The following is a 14,869-nucleotide window of genomic DNA, read 5'->3' as shown; positions in this document are numbered from 1 at the left end:
CTGGTGTGCAGATGTATTCATTGCATATTTGGACAGAGCCAGGCTAGTTGTTTCCCCATTTCCAGTTTTTGCTAAGCTAAGCTAATTGGCCGACAGCCTTTCTGTCTTCTCCAACGCTTTGGAAGCAAAGCACAGAAGTATATTTTTCAAAATGTTAAGCTATTGTTTAAAGAAAACAAATGTAATGGATCCCGTTGTGTAAGTTATGTGTTTATGTATAAAACATGTATGCTGGCAGAGACAAAAGCAACAGATTTTCTTCATCTTTCAAATAGCAATGTCTCATCCAGCATCAGATATCTTGTATCAATGCTGGGCTGCTGCTTGTTCTCAGGATTGTGAAGCTAGAAGTGCAAGTGTAAAAAAAGGGGGGCACATTGATCCAGTTTGGAAAATCTAGATCTAATGATATCCTTTAACTCAAAGTATTCCATTCATTCTTAACATTGCAGCTCCTTAAGTGCTGTCAATCAATGTAACAACTGTAGATAATCTGTGTTAAAAGGCCTCATGAAAGCCAACAAGCTGCCAGATCAATGGCCACGCATTCACAGTAGCATTGATCACATTTCCTGTTACGTACAGCATGTAAATTGGAGATGAAGTGCAGGACATTGTGCTCAATAATAGGTTACTGTAAGTTATTGGGCCTCTGACAGTCGACCTTTTGATGTTTGTAGCACTTAGTGTGAAAATAGTGCCCTAATGTAATGTGGAGATGCATTCACATTTATGTCTTGGAAAACGTTCATTTCTCCTGACATTTTTAGCCACACACACACACACACACACACACACGTAACAACACTCTCCCTCTTGCTCTCTCTGCACGAGTAAATTAAATCCTGATCCTCAATTATTCAAACACTAACATTTTCATAACGGCTCTGATACATTTTTATTAAACTGTAGCAGTATTTACAATGTACAATCACTGAATTATTTCATTTCAAGACACATTTAAAAGTGCTTTTTTTTTTTTCAAAAGTGAAGTTTTGTTCTGAATAAATAAGGAGTTTTCTGACAACAATACAACAACAACAAACAGTAAAGCTACAAACGTGCTCATCACCAATAGAAAAAACAAATGCTGAGGTTTTACTGTAATTCTGCTTCAACACTCCCTGTGTTCATGCTGCAGCAAAATCATTAAAATACGTCGAGCGGGGAAACAAAAGGAAAACAATCCTGACCTGATGCAATGTTTTGAGTCCCATCAAGAAGAGGAAAAATAAAATGTAAGTGGTGTTCTTATTTCCCATGTTGGCATGAAGGTGAGCCATTTCTCCAGTCTGCTGTCTTTTCAAAGACGGTCTCACAGCAAAGAAGAATCCAACTGATTGAAAACAAATCGCCGAGGTCCTGCACGCCCCGAGGGGTTAGGCTCCCAAACAGAGCAGATTACTGACAGTACGTCCCAAAAGGATTCTTTTTTTTTTTTCCCCTCTCACAACAGCAGAACGGTGACGACGCAGGAGGTCAGCGGCTGATGGGAAGCTGTGGTAAAGAGATGGAGGGATGGGTCAAGTGGCCCGGAGCGGCGAGGACGGAGAAGGGATGAGCTGCATGAAGGAAAGAGAGACCGCGTGAGTTTATGGAGCAACGTGAGCATGGCAATGTCATTTAGTTCAAGAAAATTCTGCTGACGACGGAAAAACAACAAACTCCTGAATGTTGAGTGAAGCCACAGAGACTTCAGGATACTTTCAGAATGCGTATTTCTAAAACTACAATGCGGTGTTTCTAACTCAGGCCTTCAACACTTTATCATGATGTCCTTTGTAATACTTTCAAGTCATTTTAATGGTGTAGCCCCAAATCACTGTGTGGGATTTTACATGTAAGACCAAAATACGGCTTTAATACTTGTTTTGCAAATATGAATACATTTTTATTTTTGAATTTTGGTCCTTGGCATGTATTTTTCGAACACTTATTCATACCCTTATTCTAATGATTGTTCTTGATTGCAAACTAGCCATTTAATCACAACCTATTTCACCCTGTATCTCCCTACTCGAGCTCTCTCATTGTTGTACGACTCCATATTATATCATTGGATTATTATCACTGATGCCTTAATATGTAAGTAGCATTTTACATTCATAGTTGGTGGAGATTTCGCTGATTTGATCTATTATAGATACAGTTGGGAACATCTACAGTATGTGTAACGGTGCATCATAATTTCTGAACGGATGTTTTTATGTTAAGTCTTAATAACCTGTAAAATAGCTAGTAATGACAGCTGTCAGATAAATGAAGTAAAGTACAATATTTCCATCTGAAATGTAATTTAGTAGAAGTTAAAAGTAGCAGGAAATAGAGATACACAAGTACAAGCACCTCAAAGAAAGTAAATGTGCTACGTTACTGATTAGCTAATTATAGTGATTGCTATTTAACAAATGTATAATTGTTGTGCGTGTTAATTGGCTAACGTCCCTAACGAAGTGGCACTGACTTAAAGAGCCTTAAACTCACTGTCCAGGTATCCGTGCAGGGCCAGCAGATGTGGTCGGTCCGGGCTGCTGAACGGTGAATAGTGGATGTCGTCTGGCAGCGACGGAGGCATCCTGGACATCGGAGCGCTCTGAGAGAAGCCGCTCTGAGAGAAGCCGCTCTGAGAGAAGCCGCTCAGAGGCGGCAGTTTTTTGTGTCGAGCTCGGCAGTTCTGAAACCAGACCTGGTGAAGTAGTTCAGATAGTGAACATGCAGCAATCAGGGAGGGATATACTCAACAACACTGTGGTAATGAGGGTTTGAGCGTCGTTCCTCTCTCCAGACCTCAGTTGTTTGTCATAGTGTGGTGTGGGAGGATTTTAGCCATCAGATTAATGGTGTTAGTGTGTAGCCTACAATGAAACGACTCTGATTGTTTTTCTCAAAGCATACAAGTGGCCTGTGTGTCATCAGAGAGTTTATCTATTTAAAGTGGTCTAAATGAGTTCCCACACACATCTGAGGAGTCACAGGTTCATTAAATTGGGATAAAAATGGAAAGAAAATGAAAACTTTCACAAAATTTGCTCTTTTCTTTTGAAATACCAGATACTTTACCTCGTCTGGTCTCCAAAAATCCTTCAAATCTGTCAATTTCAGAAGGAAAACCTGGTCTCAGGTAGACAATGCTTCATTTTAAGGAGCTACAAGCGAGAACATGTCTGAACTCTGGGGGACATTTTCTGGATTTAGGGGGATTATTTGTGTGAACATCTGTTGTTATTTGTCTCATTCCACTAAATGTCTCACAACCATTTAAAAGTATTTCAACCCCAAGTTTTTAACTCCTTCAGAAATTGCTGCGTTGGTGTTTCTTCATCTTGTGTTTTGTTATTTCCTACCTGTATGACTCGTCTGCTCAGCCCCGTCATTTCTGCCAGTTTCTGTAGAGTCTGAGCGTCGGGGTTGTTGTCCTGAGCGAACTGAGACTGCATCACCTGCGAGGACACAGTCATGAATCCACACACAAACACATATATACATATATTTATGTACACACATGTAATACTACCCTGACTGCAATAACACACACACACCTGCAGTTGCTCAGCAGTGAACGATGTCCGCGCCCTCTTGGCTGGTTTTGGTTGGCAGTCCTGATCAGAGGGCAGTGCTCCCTCCAGAGTGAGTCCTGTCCCTTTAAGAGAGCACAATCGCAACAGTTCTGTTCCTTCTCCCCATAATTACGTTTGAGTCAGCATATTGTGAAGTTACACAAAGCAACATTTGTCCAAACAACCCATGTAACGCAATTAAGATGTTTTCTTGCCAACAACCGCACAGTCCAAAGTATCACATGGTGAGCTGATGGTGAAATAACGCTTTGTTCCTCTTGCTTATTGTATTGTGATTTTGTTAGAACTCCTCAAAATGTCCAGGTAACCTTACAGATGTTGCAGGTTCATAATTGAATGTTGGGTGAAGAACCACTGTTCAGACTCCCAGATATGTATCTTTAGTGAGAGAAGTTAACATCAAATCAAATGATATTTCATGGTGAAAATAAGAAATTTAGAGAATTGCATTTGAAAATGTTCTCGTATTTTAATATTTCACTTAATAATAGTTACGTGACTGCAACAAAGAGCTGGAAGTTGTTATCCAGAGTGGAAAAAGCTCCTTGAGGGGAAACTTAAAGGGAGATTTGGAAACCTAAGAGATCAAGACTCGCCAGAATATTTTGTTCCATTTGTTGACTCTGGCATGTTTTTGTTGGTAATCCAATCTGGATCATTACGTTTGCACGTTTGATGTCGTCTGTTACCGTTTTCTGCAGCTCGGCGGAGGTTGTCCAGCATGATGTCGTAGTGGCTGCGGCAGAGCACCCTGCCCTCCACCAGGCCGAACTCCTCCCCGGTGGACAGCTGCCTCTTGCAGGAGAAACAGGCGAAACAGGCCAGGTGGTACACGCTGCCCCGAGCCCGCCGCACCCAGTCGCTGGCGTACACCTGCCGGCCACACTGGCCGCACTTAGTGCCGAACCTACTGTGAGGAAGGAGAAGGAAACGCAGGTGAAAGTCGGCTGTTGCAGACCAGATGTTCAGATCCTTCACAGAATCGTTTAATATTGAGTATCTGCCAACCAAACCCTATTCAATATTTGTTTATTTTGACCACCTTATTACAGCTACACAGCACATTTAAATAGTAAAACTAATAAAGCAGTTTGAGGCAGAACATCAGAAGTTGTATCATCCATCCCATTATATTTATAGTTTGCTGTATATTTTGTGTAATATCGCTGCAGAAGAGTGTTATTGTTGATCTGTTGTGGCAGGGAACTGTGGAGAGTCAGACCACCTCTCTTCCTCTCCAGACTGAACTAAATACTGAAGTTCAGCTGCAGCTTTTCAACCAACAGCATCTCTGCGTCTCTGAGTCTGGGTGTCTTGTTGGGTGGTGGTGAGGGGGCTGATTAAAGTCTGTGCCCAGGGGCTCATTGTCTTTTAATCCGTCCGTGCTAATGAGCGTCTGTAATTCCAATCAGGTTTCTATGTGTCTGTGAGTCTGTGATAGTGTGATTAAAGACAACTTTATTAAGCACCATGTCAGCACAATATTACAAACCTGCTGCAACACGTTCCCAACTCCTCAAATACGAAGCTTGGTCAAATCCGCAAATATTGCAGTTAATATTGGACATCAGTGGTGCAAATTTTCAAACCAATTGTCATTCAATCAAATTACCAAAACTAATTGGCATGCAGTGGGGGGTTTAGTGGAGTAGTCCACTTTGCCTGGTTGGTAATTCACCCAGTGCATTCATCTGTCCTTTTACAGTCACTTTTAAAAACTTGGTTGTGTTAGTATATATACAGCATATATTCTTGTAGACCAAAAGCCCATCATGGCCATTGTGCAGAACATATTGTTCAACGAGGAGCCAAATCCTATACTTGAATCCAAAAATGTATATTGGGGTGCAAAGATAAATTAGCTGTAAAATACACAGAAAAATAAACAAAATGATGTCCAATGATTAATCATTGTTCTTTTTCCGTGGTGGGCGTGTCAGACAGCACGTTGTCTGTGACGTTGGGGGGGGGGGGGGGGGGGGTTGCCAGGTTGATTTAGCTCACCTGTCACTAGAAATTCATTATTTTTCCATTCAGGTGTAAAGGTCAAGTGTTTTATAAATGAGCTCTTAAATGGTTTTTAGATCGTCTGAAATATCTTATAAAAAACGTTCACTTTTATCAGGATTGAGAAGCATTGAAAAATCACCCTGCATATGGTTTCCAGAAATAGTTAATTATTTTGTTTTTATGCATGTTTGATTTGTCTGCATGGCTTTTTATTAACGTGGAAAAACAACAGGAAGGATGCTCTTCGAGTATTGTATCAAAAGCATTTGTCCCTTAGTGATCGTTCACATGAATTTGGTGATTCGGAGATTTTTTTAAGTCAGTTAAACCTCGTGGAAACAGGAATATTTAGGTAGAAAACGCTCCGGTATTATTTTTAATGTGTATTTTTTCGCCATAGAGTACAGACCAGTAGGCCTATTCGTTATTTTATTTATTTATTAAAAACATCTGCAGTGAAATGATGTGATGAACCATATACAGTATTACTGTATGCACTGGCAAGTTGCAGTTTATTTATCAGGAGAAACTCGGCGTGGGAAAAAACTAAATAATTATTTAATTTGATACTTACATTAAAAACGTTTCAATAACCTCAGTTCAATTGTGTTAATCGACACATTTGAATTGAACTCCATTCAAAAGATGTTAATAATTTTTAATAATCTGTAATTTTATAAATTTGACATATTTAAGCTTCATAGATAAAATCACTGATGATCTAAGAATAAAGGCCTCGTCAGACAGTAACTTTTAAGAATATGCTCGCGTTTTACAAATAATAAATCAGAACAAAGCAGATTTGTATACCTGAAATAATCCAGTTTGCAGTAGATTTCTTTGTTTTTAACGTAGCAGCTGTTGTGTTGCCGCAGAGACGCTCTGCAGACTGAACACTCCAAACATCCCAAGTGCCAGTTCAGGTTGTTGACCTGTGGAGATTCAAAATAAAATGCAATCACTCTCGGACCAATGCACGTCTGAGTGTGTGTGAGCGATAACTAGTGCATTGAGCCTCTTATTTATAATTAACTCAACTAACTCGTTTGATGTGTTTATTTAGTGTTTTTGTTTTTCTAAAAACCGAAGGAACTAAAAAAATGCATTGTAATGCCAGAGCAAAACCATCACCACATTTACCTTCTGCACCTATTTATGCGCCTATTTTGTTCAAATTAATCTGAGGTGTAAAGACAGAAATACAGAATAAAAGTAAAGCTACCAACCAAATTAGGAGACGCAGTTTGAGTTTAAATCTCTTGAAGCTTCGTCGATACATTTTATGATGACTGAGAGTGTAAATATTGATCACGTTTCCTCTTATTTCTCACCTTCAGCAGGTATCGGTCATGGATCTCCATGCCGCAGCTGGCGCACTGGTTCTTGGCCGCCGGAGAGCAGAGGCAGGCGGCCTCCGACGGGCTGGACTCACCGGACTCCTTCTTCACCTCCGACTTAGACTGCGTTAAAAAAATACGGTTTCATACCAAAGACAAGAATAGTTTCATCGTCTCTTGCTGATTTGTATTAGGAAATATTAAGAGTGGAGTCACTGAAAAAAATAGTCCGTGAAATATGTCAGACCTGAAGATTCAGTCTTGAAAAAACGCTAATAAGCCTATTTAACTTCTTATTTTATTTTATTACAGACTACTGGCTTTATTTTTATCCAGTGACTATTATTTATATTTATAGTCTACATTGATCATTGACTTACTTACTTACATATCCACGCATGTGCTATGATAAGACAATATGTTCTGTTTCATTTACATTTTATAACGCAAATATTTATCTCAGCCTAAAAATGCTGCATTCTTTACTCCAATCCGCAAATTAAAAGCAGATCAATTGAGTTGATGTGGCTATACTCTCCACGACATCCCTGTTCATACACGCATACAGCCTTAAGTTACAGTCGAGCCTGGTTTAAACCAGAACCTCTGCCAAACCCAGAGTCCTGCGGTGGTTAACCCGCATGTAAAAAGTCCAGGAAGAAGAAGGAATCAAAGAAGCTTACACCGACTGAAAGACAAAGAAATCAAAAGGTTGCAAAGCAAACTCGTCCAGATGTTTGTGACTCACCATTTTCGGGTCTTGAACGCTGCCTATTGGGAGAGAAGATGGAGCTTGCTCTGCGCATTACGCATCTCTGCCCCAACCCACACTATATCCGGTCCAAAACAAGGAATAACAGTTTCTCCTGCATTTAAACCCTGGCAACAAAAGACATTTTGATGCAATTAGAAGAAGAAAAAAAAACCCTACATATATGATCGATCATTCCTCGCAATAGGAGGCTGTATTCCCATGCAATCAAAACGCAGTGAAAAGAAAGGATGGCACTAAATCTGCAATTAGCGGTGGATTGAAATGCTTCGCTTGTTAAGTGGCAACCCGAGTGTCAATTTCATCTGGCAATCAAGAAAAGGCAACCGAGCCACCAAGCTAAGAGAGAGAGAAAAAGCGGCGCATCCTAATTTCAATAGCTGTATAATCGAAAATCGAAAAATCTCCAAAGTGAAGTGGCTCAATTGGAGATCGGTCTATTCATAACAGACAATGTGCAGAAACTGCAGCTGATCTCGAGGCATAAAGGAGCTTGATTGTGTCGTTGTCATGATGGACCCATTTAAGTACTTGAGGCTCCCCTGGGTGATTACAGCTGCATTCAGAAAGTGCCAAAAAAATCGGCGTTTAGGTGGCAATCCGGAGTCCGTGTTGTCCTTCATTTTGTCGAAATTAACAGGAATGCAAGATTATGTTAATTACCAGCTAGGGTATAAATATTGGAGGCAGTAAAATAAGAATTGACGGTCTATATGGAAATAGAAAAACATATACTTCATACATGGAAAACCTCCCAAAAACAGCGAAAACATCGTCCAATGAAAGTTTCCCCAGAACATCACAGACAAAATATCCGAATGATTCCGCGAGACATCGTTCTTTAAACAAACTCTCCTCTCTTTCTTTTCTGTATTCAACACCAAAAAATAATCCAACTTCATTAACTTTGTGGGGATTCAAAAACCCAGTGGCACCAGTGTGAGCCTCAGACTCCGCTGCGGTTCCCTCTCTCCGCCTCGACTCAAAGTTTACACCCAGTTCAGTCAGACAGGATGTGATGCTGCCCATTGGACCAGCAGACCCGCGGGTTTGTACCCTCCTTTCTGTATAGGCTCACACGTAGGCAATGCATTTATGAAAACAACAACAACAACAACAAAAAGAGAATGGTGAAAATCTGTCTGGAAACACCCACTAATTATCTTAAATTTCTTTCTTTTTCCGAAAATGGTGCAGATTGGAGGCCAGAGTTACTTCATTGAAATCACTTCAGTGTATCACTGCTGATTGCAGAGTGATGGAGGGTAAGAGGTGTTCAAGATGATAATGATGCCAGCTAATTATTCAGCATATATATATAACTTATTTTTTAAATAATTATTCTTTTTTTAAGTGCTCGTTGTCTTGTCCACTTGTCTGTTCTGATCAGTTGAGATGATTTTGAATTCAGGTCAAGTAATGAACCTTTAGGATGCATCTTTCATTTTGTCTTCAACCTTTAAACTGAAACCCCAGCTTTAAATGTATTTCACAATCGTCATTAAACTCCCACTCTAGAGAGAATGAATAGACTTAGAGTAAAGGTTTCCATGAAGTCAATGACATTGTAATTCTTATTGATCACTGAAAAAGCATCTCAAACAGCAGAAGCATTACGTCAGACTCTTTGTATAGTCAGTGTGACACACTTGAGCAGCTCTGTGCATTAACTGTAATTACCAGGTGGAGCAGGGTCAACTGGAAGTGAGCTGGTCAAGATGAAGGAGGGAAGAGTGTTATTTCTCCGATGGTCGCTCTTTCGTGATGATGTGCAGGTTGTTGACCAGCTTAATGAGTTTTTTTGAGACAGTGATTTTTGAGGTATATACATAATCCAGGGTAGGTAATTATTAGGAGAAGCTGTTTTTCAATTATCATTCACTTCTTTAAAAAGAGTTTAGGGTGACGTAAAGAACATTTGTTGACATTTATAACAGTATCCAGTGTAGATAAATAGTTCTTAATAAAATCTGAGAATCAGCCAGATGTATGAAGACAATTTTAATCCAATAATAATCTAATGACAGGAAGTATTAATTAAGTAAACTAGAAATACCAGTGTAAAACTATTCTGTAATTACAAGTCCTGCATTCAGAATTTTTGTCAAGTAAAAATACATCAGTGTGTGAAAACCAAAAGTAAAAGTATTCATTGTACAGAATGGTCCATTTCAGAATACTGGATCATAATTAGTTTTGCAGCTGGCAAAAGTGGGGTTCATTCTAACTATACTACTGGTAGTTTAATCTATTAGACGTCAACATTCATTAGATGATAATGATAGCTGATGATAATTTGTAATAATAATATGAATCTGCAAATGAGTAAAACAAATATTTACCTCCAAAATATACCAAAATTGATGTACAGTACTTGAGTAAATGTTGGTGTCATTCAATGTGATCAGAAGCTCCAGAAACTGGAAATAAGTGGACTTTGAGTGGAGGTTATGAAAGTCAGCCCAATATATTTATTTATTTAAGAAATAAAACATTGATGAGATTTGAATAGCACCTTTTGTAAAGGTTATCTAGAAAAGAATGCATTGTGCAACAGGCTTTTTAACTGTTTCCTCTTCCTCTTCCTTACAGAATTTCCTCCTTGACGATCTGGCAACATGAAACGCACAACAAGCTCCTGACTATAGTAATATGTGAGGATGGGTAACCTGTTGCATCCCATAGAGCTCTGTGGATGTGTGTGTGTGTGTGTGTGACTGCTCTGTCCTGCAGCCCTTGACCTTCCTTTACGCACAGCTGTCTGCGATCCGCACAAACAATAAGTGACCAGCACGCTGCCACAATAATAACAAACTCTACCGCATGCTAAAGCTATTAGACTCCTCCAATGGGCCCCAGTGGACAGCTTGATGGCTGGTATGTCAACAATGTATGACGTGTGTCGTCCGCTCGCTGTGGAGGTGCGGAGGAGTTCAAATGAGGGAAAAATCTTTATTTACTGTGCTAAACGTTGGTAAACAACCAGCATTAAGGCGTGGCCCTTTTGTCATAACTGAATAACAATGGTGTTATAACATGCTGGCCTTCACTTAGAGGTAAAGCCTATAAAATCTTGAAGGTCTTGGTGGTAAAACAGTGTAAAAGAAGCTACTTATGTAATTTTCAGTGGATTGATTTGGAATATCCTGTGGAGTCGAGCAGCCAAAATACGTCATGTGACAGCTAAATAATAGAAGCTTTTTTTTTTGCTTTGATTTGGCAGAAGTTAGTTTTCTCCTCCTGTTACAGGGGTTTGACTCCTTTTTCTGAAGCAGTTTCAACAGTTTTTAGTTGTTACTTCTCAGTAGGCACTACTGTCTGAGATTGAGGTCCTAATAACAGTTCAAAAATCAATGAAAAAAACATGTAGCCTAATTTAATTTAATTATCTTCTCAGCTGGGTTTGACCATTAAATCGTCACTATATGCTGCAGCGTTTGGTATGAGGGGTAACAGCTGCCACTTTGGTGACAAATGTTAATTTATAACATAAAATAACCCTTTTCTCTTGATATCAAACAATACTTAACTTTGTCATCTTGAAATATCAGATTCAGTTTCCTCATGATTAAAGTCCCGAAAAACGACATTATTGTTATGATGCAGATTAGCTGAGTTTTAAAGGAGCAGTGTGTAGGATTTAGTGGCATCTAGTGGTGAGGTTGCACCAAGCATGTAGAACTACGGTGGCCTTCAGGTAACAGGTAAGTGTTTGGTTTGTCCATTCTGGGCTACTGTAGAAACATGGTAGTCGAACACAGGAGACCCGAAGAGGACCTGCTCTCATGTAGATATAAACGGCTTGTTTTAGGTAACGAAACCACAAAAATACCTGAATATAAGAATAGTTGTGTTTCCGTTACCTTAGAATGAGATGTTTATACACAGAGCCAGCCACCATGTTCCTACAGTAGCCCAGACTGGACAAACCAAACACTGGCTCTAGATAGGGCCTTTGCCTTTTCAAGCCGTAGTTGTCCTACACACTTGGCACACGAGAGATCAAGATCAATTCTATTAGTTCAGTAACTATGAGTTCAGTAACCGATTGTAAGTCTATTTTATGCTTGTGTCGTGTATTTGATACAGTGAAATGTGATTCTTTACAGCAGATCAAACATAATTTGTGTTTCGTCATTGTTTATTCCGCTATGTACAAAATTGCAGGTGATAATGAATTTGAGAAAGGGAAATAATAACAAATGAAAAAACGACTTTTACGACAACGCTTTACATTTACTTCCTCCTATAACAATGTTAATCTGTATTGTCCTTGTTGAATCGATAGTGTAGATACATACATTTGTAATTATGATATTACATGGTCAAGCATGAACAACAATGTCTTCTCTTCGTCAGGTCGAGTGCATGCAGTTCATGATTTTCTCCATCTCAGCTTTCTGTAATTATTTTGGGGCGAGGTGCAGACAAAATGCAATGTGCATGATTCATACCTCCTTCTTTCAATGGTTGCATGTTACGGAGAACCGGCACAAAGCCACGTAACAGGGATGACTGATGCTCTGCTTGGCATGTTGGCTGAAATAAAATGTTTGGAGAGGGGCGGAGCGAGCCCTAAACGCAACACCCGAGGTCTTATCTTGTTTCTGTAGAACTTCTGCCACTGAAGTCCATGTGAATGTTGTTAGATGTTTGAGATAAGAGTTGGATCAAGGCCAGGCTGTGTGAGAACAGGGCTTGAACATATTCATTGCTGCAACTGTGGTTTTGGCCTAACTCCTATGTAAACCTGTATTCCCAACCGATTCCCTACACCAGTGATACCCCAAAGTAATGGTTGATGGTTTAAATTCCTAAAAGTAATTAATAAGAAGTTGAAATATCAGCTAAAAGCATGGCGAAACAGTTAAAATACTTAGCTAAAACTAATGAATAAACAATCAAAATCATTGCAATAGTTAGCCAAATACCCATTGATACACTCTGAATTAGTTAAGTAGTTAAAAGTGAGGAACAAACCGTTTAAATAGTTAAAGAATGAACACTCCAAATAGCTTGAAGTGATGGATAAATGTTGAAACTAAAGTGGTAATAGTAGCCTGCGAACATGACCGAGGCAACAAACAGACAATGCAATTGTATGAAAACAATGGTGTGACAATAACCACTTTTGTTTATTAGTGTTAAAAAACACCCGGTTGATAATTCATGTGTTAGGACGATGGAAGGATACAGATGATGGGCTATATGAGCTCATCTGAAAGGCCTTTTGTCAGACAAAAAATGTTGAGAATCACTGCTGAAAGGTGCTTCGGCTAGATCCACCAATTGTTTGTTTAAATCCTTCTTGGTGATGTGTGCATGCAAATGTACGATTTTTCAGAGGGAGTAACTGCTGAGGACGTGAAGAAGCACATGAATAATAGCAGAAAACTCAGACAGCCAGTGAATGTTTGCCTATAGGGAGCTTGTTGCAGAATCAGTTTGACGTTTGTAGCGTCCAACATTCAACAGGCTGCATCTACTCTGAGATCAAACCCATCTAGATTACAGTCCTGCAGCCAAGCTTTCAACAAACAAAGGAAATGGCACATTACACCATCCCTTTCTCTGAAAGGTTGTATTGGAGAGAGAGAAAAACCCCTCCAGATATTTAACAAATGCAAGTTTATTTGGAGTACAGACAAAGAAAAATGAAGGCCTTTTTTTCAGGGCTTGCACTCCATATGACAGCAATTTGGGGGTATTGTGTATTTTGGCCCAAGCGTGTGGTCTATGATAGATGACAGGAGAGAAAATCACGAGCCGCTGGCTTGAGCACAGACACGCAAATTGCTTTCAGCTGATTGCCGTATTCTGCTTGATATTTATCAAGTGGATTACAGTATGCCTCTTTATTTACAGCCAGGAAGCAGCTGATCAATTCCACTAACGGAGGGAAGAAAGACGCTGATGTTTTTCCTCTGCTGGGTGAAAGAACAAACCCCTCAAGTAGCCAGTGAGCACTGTGAAATTAAGTGTATCCTCTCTTGCGTCTTGTTTTACCACACCAAAAGAGACAACATCCAGAAACACAGATGTCCTGAGATTATCCCGAACCACTGATATTGGTTTGTGATGAAACTGAATTTGGAAATGTAGCCCCGGTGTAAAAGTAATAGGTTAAAAGACGTTAGTTGCTAATCCCTATACACAACTTTTGTATCCATATAGAATCACAGTCAACAGGACAAGAAAGATAAAGCAAATTTAAAATAGTAGCAGTAGGTAGACACCAACACACACTTTTTTCTCTATTTAATCTCGTTTAATTAGCCTGAATGTTCGTGTTTATTTTTGTGTTTGCACAAGCCTGAATTCTGTGCGTAGCAGTTAGCCGATAAGCTAGCGGGAGTAAAGATGCTAACTGCTCAGCAGCTACAGGCTGCTAATTAAGTGTACTGTAGCATCGGCTAGCAGCAGTTTCTTTATTAAGCTAGCTTGTGCTACTAGTAGGTAACTCGAGTGAGGGAGTCTGTGTGTGTGTGTGTGTGTGTGTGTGTGTGTGTGTGTGTGTGTGTGTGTGTGTGTGTGTGTGTGTGTGTGTGTGTGTGTGTGTGTGTGTGTGTGACAGAGAGTCCAATGTGGGGTTTAGAGTCTGGTGAAGTATTTGAGCTGATTTTGCTGCAAGAAAAAAGTGGTAAAATGGAGAGAAAACTAGATTTAGGTGTTTGTGGTATTATCTTGTAACCCATTTCAGTTTTGCATATTGTTTTCAGGCAATTAAGTGATTTGCTAATTTTAATAGAGTTTGATAAGTGCAATTTGTGTTTTTGTTTTCTTTCAACTGAAAGGGTAAAAAGCAATCGTCAATAAACCGTTCATTCCAAATAATATTTTTCTGGAATCAGTTATTAAGACTAGAGCAAACTAAACTTGAGTCGATATACTGCTTCGTTTGACAGTTTCTTTCTTCAAGCCAAGTTTTCCACTTCACAACTTTAATAGTCGTCAGATTGCCACACTGCTCACACTACACAAATTGCTGTCTTATAATTGAGAGTCTTTTAAGTTGTTCACACTACATGACTGACTGGTGAGACAGAGGATCACACACACATTAAGATCTGTCACAGGAGGAATCCCCGAAGGTCTCCAGACTTCATTTTGTCACGCAAAAACACACACTGGTTGAGTGACCCTGGCGCAGCGATGCTATTTGATGTTGCAGT

At 39.5% G+C, this 14,869-nt stretch overlaps 1 protein-coding gene across 1 annotated transcript; it reads right to left on the bottom strand.

The window, feature by feature from the left end:
• Window positions 1-1,479: 1,479 nt before the first annotated feature.
• Window positions 1,480-7,763, bottom strand: lhx6b (LIM homeobox 6b; the record flags this gene model as incomplete). Its single annotated transcript, XM_079269518.1, has 8 exons — window positions 7,674-7,763; window positions 6,920-7,048; window positions 6,399-6,520; window positions 4,268-4,488; window positions 3,540-3,640; window positions 3,345-3,440; window positions 2,485-2,686; window positions 1,480-1,562 (listed from the first exon to the last, which is right to left on the bottom strand). The coding sequence occupies exons 1-8, from the start codon at window positions 7,674-7,676 to the stop codon at window positions 1,480-1,482; spliced, it is 957 nt and encodes a 318-aa protein (XP_079125644.1). The 5' UTR covers window positions 7,677-7,763.
• Window positions 7,764-14,869: the final 7,106 nt, after the last annotated feature.

This window comes from Melanostigma gelatinosum (assembly GCF_949748355.1).
Source record: "Melanostigma gelatinosum genome assembly, chromosome: 6".
Lineage (NCBI taxonomy): Eukaryota > Metazoa > Chordata > Actinopteri > Perciformes > Zoarcidae > Melanostigma > Melanostigma gelatinosum.
Note: the sequence above shows the minus strand (reverse complement) of the source record. Positions and strands in the feature narration are given on the sequence as shown.